The 25,749-nt window shown below is 35.6% G+C and overlaps 1 protein-coding gene across 7 annotated transcripts in view; it reads left to right on the forward strand.

Annotated features, from left to right (window-relative positions):
- Positions 1-25,749, forward strand: part of STXBP5 (syntaxin binding protein 5) — a 155,467-nt gene that overhangs the window by 44,377 nt on the left and 85,341 nt on the right. For all 7 annotated transcript variants that reach the window (XM_019967557.2, XM_070796321.1, XM_019967558.2 and 4 more), the window contains 4 exons: positions 3,399-3,533; positions 3,882-3,945; positions 10,039-10,122; positions 14,390-14,513. In XM_019967557.2, the coding sequence (XP_019823116.2) occupies positions 3,399-3,533; positions 3,882-3,945; positions 10,039-10,122; positions 14,390-14,513 (407 nt within the window). The remainder of the gene's footprint in view (positions 1-3,398; positions 3,534-3,881; positions 3,946-10,038; positions 10,123-14,389; positions 14,514-25,749) is intronic.

The following is a 25,749-nucleotide window of genomic DNA, read 5'->3' on the forward strand; positions in this document are numbered from 1 at the left end:
CAGCTATACTCATGTTTCACTTTAGGGCACATTTCAAATGAGATAGTTTATGATATTTATCGCATTGTTCATTTTGTACCTGGCATGCTATTAGTGTAATTTATTTTCTTCATGTTGTTAAAATTTGCCTATAACTTAATTGGTAGAGTAGCGTTTAGTTTTTTATAATAATTAGCTAACACTTATTGAGCACTTACATATGTCAAGGCTCCATTTTAAGCATCTACCATGCTTTGTCTATTTGATCCTTTCACTGAGGCTCTGCTGCTTAGACACTAAAGCTCTAAGAGATTGAGTGGGTTCCTGAGGGTCATGCTAGTGAGTGTTGGAGCTGGAAGTTACACCAAGGCAGTTGTATTAGAGTCACAATCTTTTTTTCATAATTCCTAAAACCACACAGCTCTGAAAAATTTATTTTAAAAAGCTTGATTTAGGTATAATGGACATACAGTAAACTGCACAAATTTAAAAGTGTGCAGTTTGATAAGTTTTGACACATACGTACACTCATGAAACTGTCACCATAATCAAAATAATGAACCTGCCCGTCATCCCAGAATGTTTCCTGTGGTAATCCCTCCTGTCTTCTGTTGCTGGTCCCTACCCCACAATTCCAGGCAAGCACTGACTTGTTTTCTGTTACAATAGATTAGTTTACATTTTTCTATTGCATATAAAGGGATTCCCTGGTGGCTCAGAGGTTAAAGCATCTCCCTACAATGCGGGAGACCTGGGTTCTATCACTGGGTCGGGAATGATCCCCTGGAGAAGGAAATGGCAACCCACTCCAGTATTCTTGCCTGGAGAATCCCATAAACGGGGTCGCAAAGAGTCAGACACGACTGAGCGAATAGTCTAGTCTTATTGCATATAAATTGTACATGGAACCATGTAGTATATCTTTTTTGTCTGGTTTTCCCTCATCTTCAGTACTTTGAGATTAATTAGTATTGTTGCATGTATGGTTTATTTTTATTTACTACTGAATAATATTCTAAGTATATAACACTTAAAATAATATTCTAAATATATAAGTTTGTTCATTTACCTGTTGAAGGACCTTTGGTTTATTTCCACTTTAGGGCTCTTGCAAAGTTTCTATGAACATTTGTGTACAGGTCTTGTGTAGACCTGTACATACACTTTCCTTCTTCTGGTTAAATACCTAGGAATAGCATGGGTGGTTCATATGGTAGGTGTACATTTAGCTTTTTAAGAAACCACCAGTAATTATAGGTAATAACACAGTGTTACATATTTCAACTTTTCTGAGAGAGTAGGTATTAAACGTCCTCATCATAGAAAAAAATTCTTACTATACCTGTATCTATGGAGGATAACTAGATTTATTGTGGTGATCATTGCATAATATATACATATGTCGAAGTGTTATGTTGTACACCCAAAACTACTGTTATATGATGATTATGTCTCAAGTAAACGCAATTGCCAGAAATTATTCCTCAAAAATAATCAGTGCATTCACCAGATGTTACCACGTAAAGAAGCCACCTGCCAGAGCAGGATATGTAAGAGACATGGGTTCAGTCCCTCGGTCAGGAAGATCCCCTGGAGAAGGGCATGGCAACCCACTCCAGTGTTCTTTTCTGGAGAATCCCGTGAACAGAGAAGCCTGGCAGGCTACAGTCTATGGGGTTGCAAAGGAACAGACACGACTAAATGACTTAGCACCCATGTACTTACATACTCAGGAAGATCCTCTGGAGAAGGAAATGGCAACCCACTCCAGTAATCTTGCCTGGAAAATCCCTTGGACAGAGGAGACTGGTGGGCTACACCCTATGGGGTCACAAAGAGTCGGATACAACTGAGCAACTAACACACCACTGTACTAGGTAATACACAAAATACTCATTTGTACCTTTCTAAAATGTGGAAAATTCTGAAACCTATATAGGCCTAAGTTTTTGTAAAAGTACTGTGGACTTACTGCCTTGTGGAGTAATGTGTGTTTGCTTAGTTGCTCAGTCATGTCCTACTCTTTGAAACACCATGGACTGGAATCCACCAGGGTCCTCTGTTCATGGTATTCTCCAGGTAAGAATACTGGAGTGGGTTGCTATACCCTCCTCCAGGGGATCTTTCCAACCCAGGGATCGAACCCAGGTCTCCCACATTGCAGGCAGATTGTTTACTGTCTGAGCCACCAAGGAAGCCCAAAAAGTAGTAAGATACTATAAGATGTTTTTTTGATTCAGTAATCATTTCTTTGCTTTGTTCAATTTACACATAAATCCTTTGGAAAGATGACATGCTGTCATATAAACCACTTAACAAAAAATATAGATGATGAACCTTAAGTAATTATCTATTTTATTACCTTTGGGAAATAGTGAGACCATGAGTTGCATGTATTTGAAGTGTTTTCATCTTGAAATTTCTCTGTGATGAAATTATGTTAATAGGAATAACAAATGTTCGGTATGTTGTATCTTGTCTAATGCTTAGTGTCATTTAAAGAGTTCAGCAGTGATTATCTTCATTGTATATTATTTGAAGGGCTATTCCATTAAAATCTTAAATAGTATATTTTGAAAGACACACACGTCTGAAAAAAATGAGTTTATATGGTTTCATAACATACAATGTTTTACTAAAAATGAGTTCTACGAAAAGGACAAGGTAGGTTCCATTCTTTACCTTGTAATCAATTGAGCTTATTTAGAAAATGTTTGAAATTGTTTGAATGATTATAAACTTTAATTCATGCCTGTAAATTTTTATAATGTGTCAACAAATATCTCTTACATCATTGGAAAGAGATCATTTGAGTATATTCCAATATCATTACCTAAGCCTGAGTACAGAGGATCTTTGCCCTCCAGAGGCGTAGAAGTTGGTGAGAAAGGTAGACTGTTTTATAAGGCAAGCCAGATAGAGATACAAAAGTATTGGGATATTGATTTGAATGAAGGTGGTATTTTAACTAGATCTTGAGCAAAAGAAAATTGTGAGCAGGAGGAGTATTTTGCATGGAAGGAATAGTCAGCACAGGTATTGAGATGGATTAGTGTGTTCAGTAACTTCTGAGAAATATGGTAGTGCCTAGGAGTGATGAGTGTTAGCTCAGTTTGTGGCTTTACAGACAGTTTGTGATGTGCCTGAAGTGACACAATGGATTTGAAATAGCCAGATATGAAACACATACTAATGTCAAAACTCGTCTTTTCTCTGTTTTGCTATTTATTTTTGTAATGACTTATATTTGACATTAAAGTAGAATTAGCATAATTGAATATTAACTGCAGTGAGGTAAATATGATGGTTGTATCTTTTTTGTTTCCTAAATTGTATATATCAGTATTACTCCTCTAATACTGTTAATAAAATTTGCCAAGTATTTTTCTAATTTCCTTTGGATATATTTTGTTTTGCAGGGTTACATTTTGCCATCTGCCTTTCCAGAGTAAGTGGCTCTATGTGGGCACTGAACGAGGTAACATACACATTGTCAATGTGGAGTCCTTCACACTCTCAGGCTACGTCATTATGTGGAATAAAGCCATTGAACTGTGAGTTTGAGCAAATGTTGCATATGTGTTTCTACTCTGTAGGCCTCAGTTTAGCTGAATGACTAAACTGTATGACTTCTTTTTCTCTGAGTAAATATTAGTAGAACTTTTTTTTTTTTTTAAGCATAATGCTACTTTTCTTATTTTTGATATGAGCTATAGAATTGAATGGCATACCCCAGTTGGAGGCTAGAATTCAGTAAAATAAAAATAGCAATCATTTACTGAAATGTTTTCAACCCTTGTAAATATATCTTTATTTTCCAGTTGTTATTTCTGTTGTAATAAATGTGTAGTTGTATTGCCATTTTTGGTTGAGAAAAAAAATCTTAACTTTTTTTCTTTCAGGTCATCTAAATCTCACCCAGGGCCTGTTGTCCATATAAGTGATAATCCAATGGATGAAGGAAAGGTAGATTGTTTCAAATAAATATATTTGTTATTTAAATGCATGAATTCCAGTATTTTTTACATATGCAAACTCTTCTGGAATCATGCTTACTCTGCAAATTTGAGATTGCTAACAAAGGTTGTATATCATATAAACAATTGCTTATTTATAGATTATAAGGAACAAGTGAAAGAATTAAAATCACTTACATTTTAAAGAAGAAAACTCTAAAACAAGTAAAATTTAATAAATACAAATTAAAGCTTATTAACTTGTTTTTTGCTTATTTGTAGTAATTCCCCCAATTCTCTGATAATCCTGACAAAACCCATTTTCTTCTAGTTTTGAATTCTTTTTTATACTTTTTGTAGTTATTCAATTTTTATTATACTTACCACATAACACCTCTCTCGCCTAAATTTTTCTTCATAAAAATCTCAGGTTAATCAGTTCAGTTCAGTCACTTAGTCGTGTCCGACTCTTTGCAACCCCATGGACTGCAGCACGCCAGACTTCCCTGTCCATCACCAACTCATGGCGCTTGCTCAAACTCATGTCCATCGAGTCAGTGATAACATCCAACCATCTCATCTTCTGTCCTCCCCTTCTCCTCCTGCCTTCAATCTTTCCCAGCATCAGGGTCTTTTCCAATAAGTCAGTTCTTTGCATCAGATGGCCAAAAGCATTGGAGCTTCAGCTTCAGCATCAATCCTTCCAATGAATACTCAGGACTGATCTCCTTTACAATAGACTGGTTGGATCTCCTTGCAGTCCAAGGACTCTCAAGAGTCTTCTCCAATACCACAGTTAAAAAGCATCAATTCTTCAGCACTCAACTTTCTCTCTGGTCCAACTCTCATATCCATACATTACTACTGAAAAACCATAGCTTTGACTAGACGGACCTTTGTTGACAAAGCAATGTCTCTGCTTTTTAATATGCTGTCTAGGTTTGTCATAGCTTTTCTTCCAAGGAGCAAGCATCATTTAATTTCATGGTTGTAGTCACCATCTTTAGTGATTTTGGAGCCCCCCAAAATAGTCTCTCACTGTTTCCCCATCTGTTTGCCGTGAAGTGATGGGACCAGATGCCATGATCTTAGTCTTTTGAATGTTGAGTTTTTTTTTTTTTTGAATGTTGAGTTTTAAGCCAACTTTTTCACTCTCCTCTTTCACTTTCATCAAGAGGCTCTTCAGTTCCTCTTTGCTTTCTGCTATAAGGGTGGTGTCATCTGTGTATCTGAGGTTATTGCTATTTCTCCCAGTAATCTTGATTCCAGCTTGTGCTTTATCCAGCCAGGCATTTTGCATGATATATTCTGCATATAAGTTAAATAAGCAGGGTGACAATATACAACCTTGATGTACTCCTTTCCTGATTTGAAACCAGTCTGTTGTTCTGTGTCCAGTTCTAATTGTTGCTTCTTGACCTGCATACAGATTTCTCAGGAGGCATATAAGGTCTGCTGTTCTCTTTAAGAATTTTCCACAGTTTGTTGTGGTCCACACAGTCAAAGGCTTTGGCATTTTTATTTTATTAGCCAAAGTTAATATTAATCAAAGGCTCATGTTAATAGGTATTTTTGAAAATAATACTTTTTTTATACTCAAAACCAGTTCCATGCAGTCATTACCTAGCTGTTGTTAATTTAGGTTCCTTAATACCCTGAAAAGCAGTAAAATTTAGTTTAGTTTCTTTAGTACACTAAAAAAAAGTAAAATTTTCTTTTCGTGAATCTGTTTCATAATTTAAACCAGTCTCAGTTCTTTTTAATTACGTTTTTTCTACTTATAAAGTTTCATGATAATTAGTCTGCATAAATACCAGGAAGTTAATCACTATCAGAAATCAGTGAAATGAACCTTCTGGATTTTGTGATGCAGTTTACTCAGGTTTTTCCTTTCTTTAATTACTGGGAGTAGTGATGCCTCTATGTTGTGTTAACACCGTTCTCTTATTTGACACAGAAAACAAAAGGATGGCTGTACTGTACTATTGGGAGCTGACTTTATCATGCCATTGTATGTTTTGAGAGAAACTTTCCATGAAGCAAGTTATAGTAACCTGTATCTTCACTTATTTATTTTTGGTATAAGATAATTGTCTAAAAGCCAGCCTTTAGGTAGGGGACCTGGTAGAAGAGCTGAAAACTTCCCTTTCTTTTACTCTGAATCCGTCACTAAATCATTTCAGTCCTTCCACTGCAGTGTCACTTTCCTATTCAGTCTCCTTCCCCTACTGCAGTTCAAGGCATTCCAACCCATTCTTGAGTCGTCTCCAGATCAGTCTTCCTCAAGTGCCATTTTAATCTTCTTGTTCTCCTGTTCCAAAGCTTTCAGTGGTTCTGTATTATCAAACAAACAAAGCAGTGTTTCTGTACAACATAAGCCTAGGTTTCATTATCTTTGAGAACATCCTTACCTGAACACTGTGCTGAAGAAAATAGTTACTGTTGCCCAAATGTGAGCTGCTCTTTACTATCTCCGTGACTTATTTATGTAAGACCTTTTGTTCAGAATTCCTTCTCACCGTTCTTTCTCTACTGAATTCCTACTCACATCTTAAGGCTCAGATTAAAATATCATATCTTTCATAATACCTTTCTTGATAATCCTGACATAAAATGCTTTATCACTTCCAAATTTATTAGCACCTTAGTTGTGCAAGTTTTACAGTATTTACCACATATTGCCTTGAATTAGAAATGTGTTATCTCAACTCCCCTGAACTTGAAGGACTCCTTGAGCACAAAGATAGTATTTATGCAAGTTTATATTTTCTATAGCACTCAACATGCAATAAAATAATAACTGTTCAATATGTTTGTGCTAAGTCACTTCAGTCATATATGATTCTTTACAACTCTCTGAACTGTAACCTGCCGGCTCCTCTGTCCATGGGATTCTCCAGGCAGGAAATCTGGAATGGGTTGCCATTTCCTTCTTTGGGGCATCTTCTCAACCCAGGGATCAGACCCATGTCTCTTATGTCTCTTGCATTCACAGGCAGTTCTTTACCACTAGCATGACCTGGGAATCCTGGTTCAATATGTACTTAATTGAAAAAATTTGTATCATCCTCATTTTTTGAAACGTGGCATTATATTATCCTCCTTAATTCCCAGAATTAATCTCTTTCAAACATTTTTACGTATTAGGGTACTAGAACAGATGATATTATCTAACTTTTGGTTTCTAATAGAAAATTTTACTTCATGCTACTGACACCTATTTCTAAAGATCTCTTTGACATTGTGTCACTGAAAAAAGAGGTAAGGTGATAGGATATGTCCTTTCAAAGCTAACCTTATGGTGGATGACGCTGCCACATTAAGCACAGGTCCTGGCCAAAGAAAGTTAAGTGTTCGTGTCAAACCCCTTACTTAACGGTAATAACTACCATTTATTAACCCCTACTTTGTCGGGCACTGCTTTCCACTTTATGTGCACTAATTTTATTTGATCCTGCCAACAAATCTTAAGTGAGCTGTTTTCCCTGTTTTATAAATAATCAGGCAGAGACTTGATCCAGTTATGTATTCCAGAGGTACAAAGCTAGATATTGATGGAGCTGGGATTTTGAATAGTGATTTCTCTGATTTCAACCTCAGAGTACTCTCCATTATGCTACATTTCTTCTGTAAGATGTAGATCATGTATTAATGTGAAGAGCTGTATCAGTATACCTGATGAATGCTTTTTATGAGAGAAAAATTCAAAGAAAATTCATCAATAGTACTGTTAAAAAATTAACATTTCTATGAGTTATAGAAGATTCTAGTGGGAATAAGCTTTGAATTTTCTGTTTATAAGTACCACATCCTTCAGTTCTTCTATTTTTTACTGTTTAGGAGATTATAGGGGTTAAAGTCTAACTTGTTGGCACAGATTTCTGATATTTGTAGGAAGGTAAAGCTGGCTGGAGGGGTTAAAGTTTACTATAATCCTCTTATGTTGTTAATGTCTGGATGGGTAAAATATTTAAGTTGAATAGTTACTATTGGTAGATCTGGGCCTAGACTGTAAGTTACCTGTGTCCTGAACAATCCAGTATTGTTTTACACTATACATAAAATATACACTATACATTGATTCTTAAATGTTATCTTTTTCCATCTCTTTTCTTACTCCTGAAGTTTCTCTCTTACTTCCCCCATCAGAAAATGCCATATACATGTCCAGGATGCTTAGAAGGACTAAAAAGGGTAAAGGAAACAAATACCAGTTTTTTTCCCAGAAGGAGTATGTATTACAGATGGTCAAGGAAAGAAGAGTTTATGTTAGGAAAATTAGCTCTACTTCGTACCAAGATGTAAATTTGTTTTATTAGTTTCAATGACTGGGTCTTCTGAGTGCCCCTATACACTGAAAATACACTAAGTTACTATATAGTGAAAATTACTGGGCCTGCCTCCAAATTTGTTCATATCTCCAGATTACGTGAATGATTATTGACTAGTTGCTGGTTATTCATGTACTTATTAAACAAATATTTATCGAATATCTACTATGTGTTAGTATATTAGATTCTAGAGACATCTATGGAGACTAGAGATGAAAATGCATGTATTAATATGGAGAAGGAGCATCTTTGTCCAGAGGAACTGGTTAGACTTACCCAAGGAAGCAACACGAAAAGGGAAGAAAAAGGGAGGAGCTTACAAGCAGACAAAACACAGTTATTTATAAAATGCCAGTGTAAACAGTAGGCAGTTTGTGAGGCAAGAACATGGATTTCATTCTAGAACTTATTTATTCACAAAAAATGGATTAAGGACCTATATTAGACTGTATGTCTTATGTTAAAAGTATAGTAGTAAACAAGATAAAACCAAATCTTGCTTAAATAAACCAATGTTATAGTCTGCAAGAGAATTCAGATAAGGAAAAGGACATTATTAAATTGTATAGTGACCTTTCAGGCTAAAAAATGTACAAGTTGCTGTTGGAGCATATAAGAAGGCACTGACTTAATTTGGTAGGTCAAGGAAGGCTTCCAGGAGGAAGTGATAGCTAAAATGACCTGAAGGATTAGTAGGATTAGTCAGGCAAAAAGGATGACTTCAGACGAAGTGGTCCAGTTAGGATGACAGCATGTGCAGAGGCGTAAAGGTAAGAGAGAACATGACCTGAAAGATGTACTGAAATGTATTGGGTAATAGGAATGTGGAACAGCATGAAGCTGAGGGGTTAAGCAGAGGTCAGACCATGATATATCTTGTAGGTCAGATTATTCAGTTTGGACTTGATCCTAAAAATAAGCATAAAGCATTAAAATTTTTAAATAAAAGAATACATTACATGATCAGACTAGCTACGATATGAAGTGAAGTAAATAAGGAACAAGACTAGCGAGTCAGAGAGACCAGAAACTAGAAAAGAGATCTTTGTGTATTGAACCAGGAGAGATGTATTGAAAGTGGAAAAATAATAAATTATATATGAGTGTAATTTTTAAATTACTTGAGGATTTTACCTAGTGGGAGAGACATTAGGATTAAGGATGACGCCAAAGTTTTTACTTGAGCTTCTTAAAGAATATTTTTAAAAATACTGAGAAAGCCTCTGTAACAGGAAATACCAGAAAAAGACAGTAGGGAAAAAAATAATGAATTCAGTTGTGGATACATTTGCTTTGAGGTTCTTGTGGAATAATATGTGAACATATGACCATTAGAATTATAAGTCTGAATCTCACAAGAGAGGTCTAGGCTAGATATAATTTGGAACTAATTAGTAAATGAATAAATGATATTGCCTGATAGTGTGTTAAATTAGAGAAGTTTGTAAACTTTAAAGCACATGTAAATTTTTATTAGTAAGTTAATGAATGGAAATGTACATTCTGGACTTCAAAATGGTACTGTTTTCATTTTCAATGATCGGTTGTATGATGTATGTTGAAATCCTAATGATCAAAGGTGTATGAATATGCAATGCAGTATTCCCATATGTCATCCATGTGATTAGCGATTAGCAATGCCGATGTTTAATGATGCTATAATTTTGTAGCCAAAGCATATGAATGATAATAGTTATCTGTATTGTCAGCAAGTAAATGTTTCACATGACTAACGTCAATCCTAGGTAATGTGGCATTTTCTTTTATTACAGCTTTTGATTGGCTTTGAATCTGGAACAGTAGTGTTATGGGACCTCAAGTCAAAGAAAGCAGACTATAGATACACCTACGATGAGGTAATAGCATTGCTTTTGTCATTTCTCCACTTCACAATGGCTTCTCTCAGAACTTCTTTAATTAATGACTTTAGGCAATCTTTGTGGTTACTGTAACACACAAATTTTTGCATATGTATCATATAATATATTTACATAGCTCAAAAGACACAAAAATGATCTCTCCGGCTCCTGTCATTTGACCATCCAATTCCCTTACCTCATCCCAATGTTACTTTCTCATGTATTCTTCCAGAGGTATTTTCTGCATTTACAAGCAAATTAATAAATGTGTGCTAGCTTTTTATTTTATACAAATGATAGTGTACTGGAAATATTTATAGCTTGCTTGCTTTAGAATCCAAATAAAGATTGTGATTAATAAAAAAAAAAGACTTTTATTGCCTTCAGATTTCCTATAAATTGGATGGTTTATTGAGACGACCAAATTTAGGTTCATTTTTTTGTTTTGTTTTTAGCAGGACTATTTCTTAGATGATGCTGATGCTCTTCACCCAGATTGAACAGTAGTGTCTGTGATAATAGCAGTCAGTTATGTTCAAGGCCTAAATCCATTACCATGCAGTTGTTGCAAAGTAGAGAGGTTCTAATTTTATGATTCCTTCTCTATCGATTATCTGGGATACTTCTGTAAAGAGAAGCTTCTCACCTGCTCTTTTGATTATATAGTTGTACAATTTGGATAGGAAAGGCAGGATAAATGCTTGTTTCTTTTATTTCAGTAAAAGGGGCTGTTCTCTAGCAACATTAATGATAAGCAATTTGATTTTGTTTCCCATTTCACTATGTACTAAAAGATTTAAACATTATTTCATATGCCTCAGTACACTACCGTTATTAGCCTTACTGATTTTCAAATTGTCCCGTCTTTCATCAGTGAATCTCTTCCATTTGTTTCCTGAGTCCTTTGATAATAGTCTTGGATAGCTTCTTTGCCATCTGTTAGAACAAAGCATACCTATTAAACTTGAATATTTCTGTCCCAAATTTAGAGTATCTTTTTCCGTGAAACTGGGTTCTTTCGGTGAGAAATGGTGTCTGGTGACCATAATTTGGTTACCAGGAGTGTTCATAATTTCTAATTCAGAGAATAGATCTAGGAAATGTGTGGAGTTTTTTTGTTTATTTTTAAGAAATGTCATGTGTTCATATTGATGCTCTCAGTTAGTCAAACAGATTACATTGAGTAACTATAGCAAAACTAGGAATACTTTGTAAATGTCTGCATATTATCTTTATAAGCCTGACCGAAAGAGAATTTTGTTTTCATAACTGTATACTTTTTTTTTGTATTTTAAAGCCTTTTAGTTAATAAATATTCCGTTGTTTACCAGTCAAGATCTTGAGTTTATTTTAAAAGAGTATTTTTAATAAAGAGTTCTTGTCATTTCTCTGGAAGCTTTGGCCTGTAGAGCTGTTTATTGTGTCAAAATGAAAGCATATTGTAAGCATATTTGACTTTTTTCTGTTTGCTTTTGTAATTTAAATAGTTATCTTGGCTTTAGCCACTATTGAATCACAGGGAATTTACCCTCTCAGTTTAAACAAACACACTGGGAAAATACATGTAAGAACAGTTTATAGAAATTAACAGATAGTATAGAACAGGGATTCCTTAGGGGATAAAGGTGAGCTTTTCAGTTGCATTAGCTTATGGTCTGGAGGTGCTTCCCTGCTGGCTCAGATGGTAAAGTGTCTGCCTACAATGCGGGAGACCCAGGTTCGATCCCTGGGTCGGGAAGATCCTCTGGAGAAGGAAATGGCAATCCACTCCAGTACTATTGCCTGGAAAATCCCATGGACAGAGGAGCTTAGTAGGCTACAGTCCATGGAATCGCAAAGAGTTGGACACAACTGAGCAACTTCACTTCACTTCATGGTCGGGAGAGATTTTCCAGGTCTCAATCCATGAAGGAAGGTGGGCAAGGGGGAACCTGCATTAAACCCAGCAGTCTCCCTAAATTGAGGAAACAGAGTTGGGAAATGGGGAAAGTTATCCATAATTTATAAAACAAGGTAACAGAATGTAGGGACCTGCCTTGTGAGAGAGTTTTAAAAATCCACAAGGAGCCCTTTACTTGGTCTTAAGTTGAACTGAATAATGATTAGTGTGAGGTTTAGAATAGATTCATTGGAAAGGAGTAGGTAAAGCAATTCTCATAGCACACACAGGGCTAAGAATAGGTCACATTCCCAACAGAACAGAGAATGCTTGTAATGGTCAGGGCATCAGAAGAATACTCACAAAGGTATTGCCTTGTCATTGGGATAGACTAGCCCTGCATTAAAAACTGGCTTAGCTAGCCTAACAGAGCTTAAGCAAGCCCGTTTCCAGGCTGTTTCCAAGTAGTATTTTTAACTACATACCAGAAGAAAAGGTGAAAAGTATTTAAAAGAGTATAATTGGGCTTCCCTTGTGGCTCAGTGGTAAAGAATCTGCCTGCCAATACAGGAGGCACGGGTTTGGTCCCTGATCTGGGAAGATTCACACATGAGTGAAGCAATTAAGCCCTTGCCCCACAACTTCTGAGCTTGTGCTCTAGATCCTGGGAGCTGCAACCACTGAAAGCTGCACACCCTGCGAGCTCATGCTCTGCCATAAGAGAAGCCACTGCAATGAGAAGGCTGCACACTGCAACTAGAGAAAAGCCTGCACAGCAACAAAGACCCAGCACAACCAAAAATAAATAATTTTTTTAAGCTAATGTCATGATTTATGAGACTGTTCTCCTATAATGAAACATTTGCTAAAAATTAAGAGTATAATTTATATATACCTACATATCTGCCATTTTGGTATTTTTCATTCTTTTGAGTAGATCCAGATTTCCATCTCATATCATTTACCTTCTGCATGAAGGACTGCTTGTAACATGTTTTATAGTGAAAATCTGCAAATTATCTATTCTTTGAGTTCTTTATGTGTGTAAATGTGTTTATTTTACCTTTGTTTTTGAGAAGATATTTGTGATGGATATAATCCTAGGTTGACAGTTTTTTCTTTCAGAACTGTTAAGGTATTACTCAACTGTGTTCTTGCGTTGTTTCTAAGGAAATATCTGCTGTCATCTTTATCTCTGCTTTTCTATATTTAATGTGTTCCCCTCCTTGTCTCCACCCTCTGGTTGCTTTTAAGGATTTCTTATCACTAAAGTTCCAGTTTTAAGCAATTGAAATATGTACTTTTATGTAGTTTTTTCCAAGTTTCTTTTGCTTTGAGTTCACTGCATTTCTAAGATATGTATGTATTCTAGAAGTTTATAGAGTTTAAAGTTTTCATCAGATTTAGGAAATTTTGGGTCATTATTTCTTCCAATATATTTTCTGTCCATAGGCTCCCTTCTGAGACTCCTATGACACACATATTAGTCTTCTTGAAGTTGTACCACAGTTTACTGATGTTCTGCTTATTCTTTGCCCATCTTCCACATTGAGCAGTTTCTGCTGCTGTGTGTCTTCAAGTTAATCAGGCTTTCTTTCTGCTGTGTCAAATCTGTTGGCAAACCCATTTGGAAACAATTTTTCATCTTAGACATTTTCATCTCTAGAAATCCACTTGTGTTTTTGAAGGCCTGCATGTCTTCCCTCAACATTTTCATGTTTTCACTTACCTTTTAGAGCATGTGGAGTCTGTTTAAAATATTTGTTTTAATATCCTTGTCTGCTAGTTCTCCCATAGAGAGTATCATTTCTGAGTCTGTTTCTATTGACTACATTTTCTTCTCATTTTGCATCGTATTTCCTGGTTTATTTGCATGCCTTATAGATTTTTGTCACCTGTCTTGAAGTTCAATATGAGGTATTTTCAATCAATCTTAATTCTAAATCTGCATTCTTGTCTCCTAGAACTTTAGTTAATTTATAAAAATTTTTCTGAACAGTCAATGCAACTAGTTTTTCCAGTGGGATATTGATTATAATTACTTGGTAATTTATGTTTAGTTATTGTTTATTCTAAGAAACTACAAGAATGCATTTTGTTTTCTTGAACTTGTCAATAATACATAATCACTATTATATTATTATCATCCTCCCTTAAGGAGTAAATAAAATTTTGAAAGTTAAAAGAGTGTTAGAACCAAATTAAATCTCATTTTTTTGGCAGGACAATTAAGTTATGGGAATTTAATATTAACATATGGACTTCAGCTTAGGAAATAAGAAAAAGGTTAATATGAAAAATTACTTCCAGTTTCAATTATGAATAACTTGATGTTTAAATAAGTTTTTGTTTTTAAAGGTGGAATTCTTTACCCCTCTTTTATAGGCTATCCACTCTGTTGCTTGGCATCATGAAGGAAAACAATTTATTTGCAGTCATTCGGATGGCACCTTGACTATATGGAATGTGAGATCCCCTGCGAAGCCTGTGCAGACCATAACTCCACATGGTAAGAATGGATCCCTTTTAAACACTACCTAAATTGTGATGGACAGAAAACTGTTTTGAGTTTGCATTTGGGTTTGTTTTTGATGACAAGGATGGGTTCTATTTTGAATTTTAAATTTTAATTTAATTTAAAATTTCTGTATTTACACATATAGAAATAATTTGTAGCAACTGAGTAAATGAAATCTCGAATAACTATATTTGCAGTTGAGATTGCAAATTTGAGCTTTCAGAAAATTAAAGTTACAAAATATTCTGAGTAATTTTTCTCCAATAGTCCAGAAAGTTGATAATTTTGTGAGTGATGTAGGACTTATTTTGAATTTTTGTCATCTTAATATTATCAACTGCAGGTTGCTAGTCTACATATAATATGTATTGAAACACTTGGCACCCTATAGAAGGTAATTGTATACCTTAAAATATTGTCTTCAGAAACCCCCAAATGACCCCAAGTTTGAGTCACTAGGAACACTCATGTTGCTGCTGCTGCTAAGTCGCTTCAGTCGTGTCTGACTCTGTGCGACCCCAGAGACGGCAGACCACCAGGCTCCCCCGTCCCTGGGATTCTCCAGGCAAGAACACTGGAGTGGGTTGCCATTTCCTTCTCCAATGCATGAAAGTGAAAAGTGAAAGGGAAGTCGCTCAGTCATGTCCGACTCCTAGCGACCCATGGACTGCAGCCTACCAGTCTCCTCCGACCATGGGATTTTCCAGGCAAGAGTACTGGAGTGGGGTGCCATTGCCTTCTCCGAGGAACACTCATAGGACTCAGCAAAAGGATGCAAAGTGAAATCAGCAAAGGGAAAAGGCACAAGGGATGGAGTCTAGAGGAATCCAGGCTCAAGCTTCCAGCAGCCTTCTTCCAGTGGAGCCACACAGGATATGCTTGTTTCCTCTTGCAATGAGTTATTACCACATGTATGAAATGTCCTGTACTAGGACAGCTCACCTGAACCTGATGTCCAGGGTTTGTATTAATGTCAGTCTATATGCACCCTCTGCTTTAGTTAGCTGGAGAAGGCGATGGCACCCCACTCCAGTACTCTTGCCTGGAAAACCCCATGGACAGAGGAGCCTGGTAGGCTGCAGTCCATGGGGTCACAAAGAGTCAGACACGACTGAGCGACTTCACTTTCACTTTTCACTTTCATGCATTGGAGAAGGAAATGGCAACCCACTCCAGTGTTCTTGCCTGGAGAATCCCAGGGACGGCGGAGCCTGGTGGGCTGCTGTCTATGGGGTCGCACAGAGTCGGACACAACTGAAGCGACTTAGCAGCAGCAGCAGCAGCAGCTTTAGTTAGCATGTACCAAAATTTCAGATGCTTAGAAGGAAAACAGAGATTGATCGTAAACCGTATTTTTTGTACAAGTAGTACAGACATCGTGTGCCACCCTTTTCAGTCTGGGAGTGGTGGAAGCTGTCTTGAAAGTCAGGTTACCAGTTGTTAAGCAAGAGAGCTAATCCTGAAAGCTGCCATTTTTCTAGGGATGGTGATCTCAAGCTGGTGTGTTAACGCTTAGTCTACAAGTAATGTATATAAAACCTCCATGAAAGTTTTATTAGAGTGGCTTACTTGGTGGATCAGATGATAAAGAATCTGCCCTGCAATGTGGGAGACCCATGTTTGATTGATCCCTGCATCTGGAAGATCCCCTGGAGAAGGGAATGGATATTCCAGTATTCTTGCCTGGAGAATCCCATGGACTGAGGAGGCTGGCGGGATACAGTTCATGGGTTTGCAAAGAGTGGGATACAACTGAGTAACTAACAGTTTCACTTTTTATGAATAGATTATGAAGGACTTTGAATTCTGGATTAGGCCTGGAAATTTGCATTCCTTTATTAATCTGCATTCTCATGATTCTACGCTAAGTAATTCTTAACCAGCAAATTTAGGGAAATGAAAGGAACTGTTGTTTGCATTAGTAGCATACGAAAAGAGTATTTTTATAATTGTATTTCATTGTTCACTTTAAAATATGACTGCCCATTTTCTTTAAAAATTGGTACATTCTGAATTATTGCAATGTAAAAAATAAAGTCAAATTAAAAATTTACTTTGTCTGTCATAGTATGAGTTTTTAGACTTGCTTGTTTCCTGGTAAAAATAACAGTTCTTTTAGCCACATATTGTAATATATTTTACCACTGTTTTTTGGTTGCAGTCAGAGACTCTTCTGGAAAAGCATTTATTTTAAATTTGCTACAGTTCTGTTTATGTGTGCCTCCAGAAGATAACCCTTTTCATAATAGGTTCCAGTTTTCCCTAATATATTTTTGTTCTTCCTTCTCTTAGTGCCTACGTCCCTAATCTTTGTGGTATTCCTGAGTATTTCATACATTTTAGAATCTCCTATCCCCATTGGAATCTAGGAATTCAGAAAATCAAAAAAGTTGAAGATTAGTTTAGAAACCTTTAATTTCAAACCCAGAAGGAAGTATGAATAATATTGAAGTTAGTAGAAATATGTATATTGGTTTTAAAGTTTTAAGTTTATCTAAATTTTCATCTTTTTTTGTAAGTATAGTTCAAAGAGGTTTTTTTAACCAGTTGAGAGTAAGTTGTCAGCATATTGCTTAATCACCCCAAAATAGTTCAGTATTAGTCTCTTACAGAGACATTCTCCTATATCACCAGGTTTTGCCTTTTGTCGAAAGGGTCTATATGCAGATTAGGTTTAGTTACCATGTTTCCTCAGTCTCTTTCAAACTAGAACTCTTCTTGAGCCTTTACTTGACTTTCCTTACAGATAAATTTTGAATGTTGCAGGTCAGTTATTTTATAGAATGTGCTTCCATTTGGTTTTGTCTGACGTTGTTTTCATGATTAGATTCATGTTGCACATCTTCAGCAGGACCATCCCAAAAGGATTGCTGTCTTCTTTTAACAGCCTCAAGTGGAGCTTGTGTTTGATTTGTCATGGTGATGTCTCATACCCTGATTCCTTGATTAAGCTTCTGTCTACTAGGTCTCTCCATTATAGCGTTATTTTTTCCTTTTGAAGTTAATAATTTTTTTGATTTTTTATTGTAATCAATAAGTGTTTTGATTTGAAGGAAATAGTTGAGACTTTATAAACATACTGTTCCTCATCAAAATTTATACCCCCTGGTTTTAGCATCTGTTGATGTTTCTTTGAAGGATTACTTATTACCATAATGGTTGCCAAATGATGATTTTTCTATTTTAATCTTGATTCTCTTTTAATACTAAAAACGTAAATTCTTGAGAGCAGGCTTTTAGAAGTAGCAAAATTAGATTTCTTCAGAATTTGTAGTATCTTAGTAAAAAAGGCAACCATACACATATTTGTGGTATGTAGTTTTTAGTATACTAAATATCTACTTTGATGGATTAAAATTTAGGGATTTCTTTTCATTACTGTCTGTGTTGTGGGCTCTTGCTCTTCCTTTCCTACAGGAAGGAAGGAAGGATTTATGGTAAATCATGGATTTTTTTCATATCTAAATCCATGTAATGTAATGGTTAAGTATCCTATTCTTAAAAACATTTATAAGCATTACCTTGGTAATTGATTGGAACTGATTGTACTTTTATTCATTCAACAAATATTGGTTCTACCATGAGATAAGCACCATTCTATACATTGGATCAAGTAAGCAAAATTTAAGTAAAAGTACTTGAAAATTATGACATGCTATATACATATATGATTATAATAAATGTAAATTTGGATATCTTATTTACTTGGTAGGATAGCACAAAATATACTTAGATAGGTTTTCCCCAAAATATATTTTATAATGCTAATGTTTCCTATGTTAGTGAGTTATTTGGTGAAAAAGCATGTTATGATCAAAGAAGTTCTAGAAATGCTGAAATAAAGTTGAACATTTTCTTCACTGAAAGACGTCTTAGTTTTCAATGTACACTGAATTTATAAAGGGAAAATATGTATAAACATACATACATATATACAATTGACTCTTGAAAAGAGCAGAAGGTTAGGGGTACTCATTGCTGCATATTAGAAAATCTGCATATAACATCAAGTCAGCCCCCAGTATCTGTGGATACAAATCTGTGGATTCAACCAACCACAGACTGTGTAGTCATCTAGTATTTACTACTGAAAAAATTTTGCCCTTAAAGTGAACCCATGCAGCTCAAACTCCTGTTGTCCAGGGGTCAACAGGATATTAATTATTTGTGCCAGTTTATATATTTTATGTGGCTTTTCCTAAATTTACTTGACTTTAGCATCTTTTATTCACAGAACATCTTACAGTACTCTAGTGTTCCTCAAAATAGCACTTTGAGAAATGATGGCCTGGTGCTTGAACTATAATTGAATTATAGCTTCAATATTCAGTTTGCCCTCAAATGGAATCATTCATTGCCAAAGTTGTTAGATAGTAGATTCTTATGAGGGTCGTGACAGTTATCTAGACAATGATGATAAAATGGCCAGTAAAGGAAAATAATTTGAATTCACTTAAGATAATTTCCTGATATAATGTTGGATAATTTTATGTGTATCAAGATGGTTGACAGTCATATTTTTTCAGAAATTTTCTATTTGGGTGTCTGAAATATATCAACTGGTGATTTTTTGACTAAAATAAAAAATGATACTTCCCTTTAATCTAGTTTTTATGATTATCAAAGAACACTTTCCCAGTAATCAGACAATCTGGTATGTAATTCTAGCACTGCTGTTTGTAAGTACTTTGTAGAAATAATTACTATTTTCTTGGACTTAGTTTCATCATATGTAAAATGGAAGGATTGAATGGGTGATTTTTAAGGTATAAGTTTTTTGATTATGTGGAAATTAAAGAACCAGGATTAGAGAACTTTTATTAAGGGTTGCTAAAGGGAAAAATAAATTCATACTTCACATAAATAAAAGTGAATTTATAGTATTTTAAGGATGTGACATATTAAAATTATATGAATCTACTTTTAAGATTTACCTGAAGCCTAAAACACTCAGTGAATCATAAATCCATACTGCAATTCTTTAATGTATTAATAGTTCATTACAAAAGTTTTTTCCCTAGTTCTTCGATTTGGAAGAACTTACCAGACTCCACAGAATATACTCAAATAAGGCTTTTGTTTAAAGGCAAAGGATACTAAGCAGCAAGAGAAAAAGAATGTGTATAAGCATTCTAAGAGATAGCCCGTATGAGTCTCCCACTCTGTACTTTTGCTCACAAGGACTGTACTGAGTCACCAGCTCCAGCCCCCAAACTCGGGCTTCTGAGAAACTCTCAGAGTGATCCTTTAAATGAATAAGCCGGTATTGCCAGTTAGGCCAGTTGCCGGCCATCCAAAACTACTACTCCAAGAGTCACCAAGGGGAGTTTGGGGAGTTTTGGATCTTGAAGAAACACATCATAAATCCCACTACTCTTGGCCATGATCCAAAAACCAGATATCCCATTGGTCATCGGTCCAGCTATAAATCAGCTCTCTCCACACTCATCAAGGAAAGAACACCTTCCCCATTTCAGACTAATGTTATTAACAATGTGATTCTCCAATTTAATTGTCTTATTTTCTAGAGCATCTTTGTTCAATAGAAATACGAGATCTGCATGTGTAATCTTAAATTTACTAGTAACCATATTAATAACAGTAAAAAAATTAAAATTAATTTTAGTAACAAATATGATTTACCCCAAATATGCAAAATATTACTACTTTAGCATGTAATCAGCATATAGAATCGAAGTATTTTGCATTCTTTCTCTGTACTCTTTGAAATCTAGTGTATATTACAGCACATCTGAACGTGGAGTAGCTACATTTCAAGGGCTCAATAGCCATGTGTGAGTGGTGGCTGTCGTACTACGTAGCCCACTCTTGAGTGAGCCCATGGCTGCTGTGTAGCAACAAATGTGTTCTCCATTCTAAGTGGCATTCTACTTCCCCAATTAGAAACTAGGGAAGCACTTGTTTTCTGACGGTGATCCTCATTTATTTGTTAATGCATCTCATTCATTCATTCATTTATTCTTTCAATAGACATTTATTGAGCACCTCCTCAGTACCGGAGATTAAATACTAGAAATATATTGCTCTTGGAGAACTCATAGTCCAGTGAGTGAAAATGATGTATAAACTAAACTACATACGATGAGTGCTGATAAAGGCCTGCATAGTATGATGTAGAAACAGAAGTAATGAGTATGTTTTAGGTGAAGGCTGTAGGAAGATTTCACAAATTTAGGCTGGATGAACTTGGTCTTAAAGGATCAGTGGGGAGTTATAAGAACAGAACAAGGTTATTTTAGTCAAAAGGTACAAAGACATAATCAAAAGCAGGGTATTTTTGGAAAACCGCTAGTTTAATATGAACAGTATTTAAAATTCCTTTGAGCGAGTAGCCAGAAACTAATAACTGCATACAGAGGCAAAAATATACATCATAGTATGCTAAAGAGTTTGGACTTCATGAAGGGAGACCTAGGAAATGATTTCACAGTGAGAAACATAAAATTTATATTTGGAAATACCCCTTTGATGATAGTGCGTCAGATGAGCCAGGAGTAGAAAAGAGAAGCCAATTAGGATGCTAATGTCAACAATAAATAAGGAGGACTTCAAATATGATTATAAATGGAAGAAAGTGGACATGAATAAAATTCTGGAGTTAGAATCAACAGGACTTTGTGTCTGAGTAGTTTTAGGGATGTGAGAAATAGGGAAGACATAAGAGACATGAAGAAATCACGTGTTACATGGAGGTTTGTATGATTTATTAAGTCAAGTTTTATATTTAACCAGATCTTCTCAGTGATTTTTTAAAGTAGTTCACAGGTAGTTGAAAGGGTAAGGACAAGTTTTTCTACTGAGGTGACTTAGCAGTTAAGAAGTCAGATGACAGTGGTGAAATCCAGTGATCCTCTAATTTAATCCTAAACTAAACTAATCCTTTAGTTATATGAGCTTTGTAAAATCTTAGCTAGTGCCTTATTACTTGATTTGACTTAGAAAATGGTTAGTCTAGGATTATCAGTTCAGTCGTTCAGTCGTATCCGACTCTTTGCGATCCTGTGGACTGCAGCACACCAGGCTTCCCTGTCCATCACCAGCTCCTGGAGCTTGCTCAAACTCATGTCCATCAAGTGGGTGATGCTATCCAACCATCTCATCCTCTGTTGTCCCCTTCTCCTCCTGCCTTCAGTCTTTCCCAGCATCAGGATTATAGATGAATAATCTAGAACATGAGCAACAATCAGTGACATAATTTTAAAAATCTGAGTTAAAAAAAAAAAAGATCAGAGTATGCAAATCAAAAGGACTCACTAATTTCCAAGCAAGATTTATGAAGAAAGATCACTATAAAAACAGCAGCATTTTTACTTTACAAAGATAATGAAACTACTCTTAACATCCATGCAGGGGGTGGACAGAAAGTATATAAAGAATTAAAAATCAGACTGGCTTTACATTTTATTGTAAGTATAAATATTGGACACAATAAAGCAGTAACAAAAGACTATATTGAGCAAGACGAAAGTCAAGAATTTCGTACCTGGCTAGGTTTTATGCAAGATATATAAGCTCAAAATTAAGAAGGCTCACTAATTATTCCACCCAACACCTGCCCTTTTTCAAGATTGTTCCAGCCACTGAAAGATTGGTGGTGAATATTGAAATAGATTAAATTGAGTGATATCTGAATAATTGTTTTGCTTCATAAAATAAAATGCATACAAAGTAATTTTTTTAATGTAAAAATTTTACCTATAATCTCAAATTATATCCATCTGCCACTCCTATTAGAACTTTGAGTGGTAGAGGAAGGCTGAAGTTCTGATGGTAGTCTTCTTCAGAACAGACTTTTAAATTCTTCACTGAAAGGTCATATCTGAACAGATTGAAATCGAGGTTGAAATTCTTAGTTTGTTCCTTGTACAGCATGAGGGACTAGTTTTCAGATTTAAGACTCCTTTTTCCCACACCTTTTTTATTTCCTCATTCTCTCTCCCACCTCAAAAATCCAGTCTTCTTCCCTGGCAGTCCTTTCCAGCCTCTTGATCTGATGTTCTCTGCTTAACTCTCTCAGTAGTCACTCTCTGGTTCTAATAAATTAGGATGCAAGAGGCTCAAGGTTCCATTGCAACATTATTTTCTGCATAAAGAGGGGAAGAGATGTTTCCCTAGGATCTTAAGGCAGGAGCATATGCTCTAATACCAGTTGACCGGTGTATATTTATGAAAACTTAATGTAATAAAGGTGAATTTCACATTAGTGGGGAAAGCTCTGGTGGTTCAGTGAGAATGCTGGCAGTTGTTTTTGTTGTTTGGTTGCTAAGTTGTACCTGACTCTTCTGTAACCCCATAGACTGTAGTCCTCCGGGTTTCTCTGTCCATGCCATTTCCCAGGTAAGAATGCTGGAGTGGGTTGGGATGCGTCCATCTTCCCGACTCAGGGATTGAACCCACATCTCCTGCATTGCAGATGGTTTCTTTACCACTGAGCCACCTGGGACACCAGTGCTGGCAGATGCATAACTATATCACAGCTCATCACATTATACACTTTAAACACTTGGTCTTTATTGTCTGACAATTATAGGTCAATAGAACTACACAAATAGTGATGAAACTATTAGAGAAAAAAAATCTTACCTATACCAAAGTATACCTCAGAAAATTAATGTAATAAATGAAACTATAAAGCATTTACAAGAAAATGCTTCCCAAAGTTGTAATGGTATTTGTGTGGGAAGAACTTCCTAACCATGAAACCACAGAAGTAGTGACCAAAAAAAAAAAGTTTTTTATACACATATACATACATACATATGTCATTGTTGATAAAAAGGATCATATAATACCAGCCTCTTCTCCATAAACCTTCCTCTATATTAGCATCCCCTTCCCTTTTCCTGCCTCACCGGATAAGCTATGTCAAAAATCTTGCAGATGTTCTTCCAAAATACATGTATTTCTAAAATCATACATATTTATAGACACATATAAGAGCATATGAGATTTTTTGGTCGTTGTTTTACATAAAAATAGAATTATATTATTCTTTCTTGCATCTTTTCTTAATCCTCTGTACTTGAGGAAAATCCCTCCTTTCATCTGGCATAGCTCTTAATTCCTTTATTTTAATGCTTGTGTATCAACCAGTTGTTTGTCTCACAATTCTTCATAATTTATTCAGCCATGCCTAATTGATGGATCACTGCAAATTATGCTGTAGTGATAAATTTGAAACTTTCAAATAAAAGTTTCAAATTTGAAACTGTATTTTCAGTTTCTGATCACTACAAATTATGCTGCCTTTACCTTTCTTGTACGTATTCAATAGGAATTGATCCTTTTATTCGTATGGAATAAATGCTTAACAGAATTGCTGCTCCTCAAAATGGACTCGTTTTATATATTTCTATTTTTCATAAATGCTCTCAGCCTGCTTTTCAAAAAAACTGTACCCTTCGCATTTTTACTAGCCATTTTCTCTGTTCCATTGTTCTTGCCAGCGGTGGTATTATAACTCATTTACTTCCTCCACTGATAGTACAGTTCATTTTACTTTTCTTACTTTTTTTAAAAAAAATTTTGAGTTTGCTCAGGGTCTCAGAGTTGGCCAGAGGTGAATGACAGGGACCTTGTCCTTTCCCAGGTCTTCCCTGGGCATGTACACTGCCTTAAGTACAGCCTGGAGTATGTCTACTTCTTAAGGACTTTTTTTTAATTCCTGCCCAGCCTCTTATTTGCCTCAACTAAAACCACAGCCTTAGGCAGGCACCATATTGCCAGCAGATTACTGTTATTTCTGTGATGTCTGGAGGTAGGGTTTTTGGTCTCCCTGAGCTGATGTCTGTTGTGTCAAATGAAATTGCCAGAACATCTTGGGATTAGAGTTTTTCAGGAAGCTGCAGTTGGGGATAATATACTGATTGGGCTCTAGGGAAACTGGTTTTAATGGAACTGCAAATAAACTTGAGTCCTATCTCTTGGCTGATGCTATTGCCTTTTTAATGGCACCATGCCACAGAGCTGAGGCGCGTAGGGGATGGAAATAGCCCTTCATCAGAACATCCAGGCCCGCCCCCACCCAGGTTTTAACAAGCTTCGGTCATTTCCACTGAGTAGACTGTGTTGTGTTCATTTTGTGGCTTCAGTTAGTTGGCAGAGTTCTGAAGTGATTACCCTTAGTTATCTTGCTAGTATTTCAATTTTACTAAGTGAGTGAGTTCACAGAGGTCTCACTTAGTCACTCCGGAAATCATCTCCTTTTGAGTTTCTTTAGCAGTTCATAGGCATTGAACTTTAAGGCCATTTTGTCAAAATTCAAACTTTTGAATAAACTGTTTGGAATAAACAGAGCTGTTGGAATTCTAATTCCATTAAATTTATAACGAAGTTTTGGAAGAAGTGCCATTTTAGGATCTTAAGTTTTCTTAAATGGAAGCGTGATTAGGACTGATAGACTCAATTATTTAAATGCACACTTCTATGCAATTTTTTTAAAAGGTCTTAGAATTCACAAGTGACACTAGGAAAAGTGGTTGCAACATATGGACACAGTGTTAATGAATTTGGAATGTTAAATTTATTTTTAAATATAAAGAAGATAACATATAACCATGGGTAAAAGATATAAGCTATTTTTAAAGAAGAAATACAGATGACTAGAAAGCCAAAGAATTTTCAGAGATTAAACAATACACTTAGCAAATCAGAAAAAAATAATAGCCTTGTTCAGGAAAGGTGGGACAAAGTACTCACATACTTTCTTCATCCTTTCTGGAATACAGTTCTACCTAAATATCTCTTTTCTTGGAATTAATCCTAAAGAAAAACATTAATTTATTCACTTATTAAATTGTTATTGAGTGTCCACCCTGTGCCAAACAATGTCACCATGGATACATAAACAAAAAACATATACACCCTTAAAAAGCTTTGCTTTCATGGAGTTTACATTCTTGTTGGTGAGGCAAACAGCAAACAAAAGAACATTAAAAATACGTTAGAACGAGCTAGTTCCTGGGAGGAAAAAGCTGGGAAAGAGGATAAGAAGTGTTGGGTTAGCAGTGTGTGCTTGGGGCCTTCACTAATAACATAATGGTGACACTGATTAATCTCTAAGAAACAGGAATTAGTATATCTTATTTTCTCTTAACTTTTTCTGAATTATTAATACAGTGAACGTGTAAAACTTGATAATAGAAATCAACCTTTTTAAAAATAATCAAAATTCTTTAACAGTATGAGTTTGACACATTTTACAGAG

Source organism: Bos indicus, chromosome 9 (genome assembly GCF_029378745.1).
Source record: "Bos indicus isolate NIAB-ARS_2022 breed Sahiwal x Tharparkar chromosome 9, NIAB-ARS_B.indTharparkar_mat_pri_1.0, whole genome shotgun sequence".
In the NCBI taxonomy this organism is placed as follows: domain Eukaryota; kingdom Metazoa; phylum Chordata; class Mammalia; order Artiodactyla; family Bovidae; genus Bos; species Bos indicus.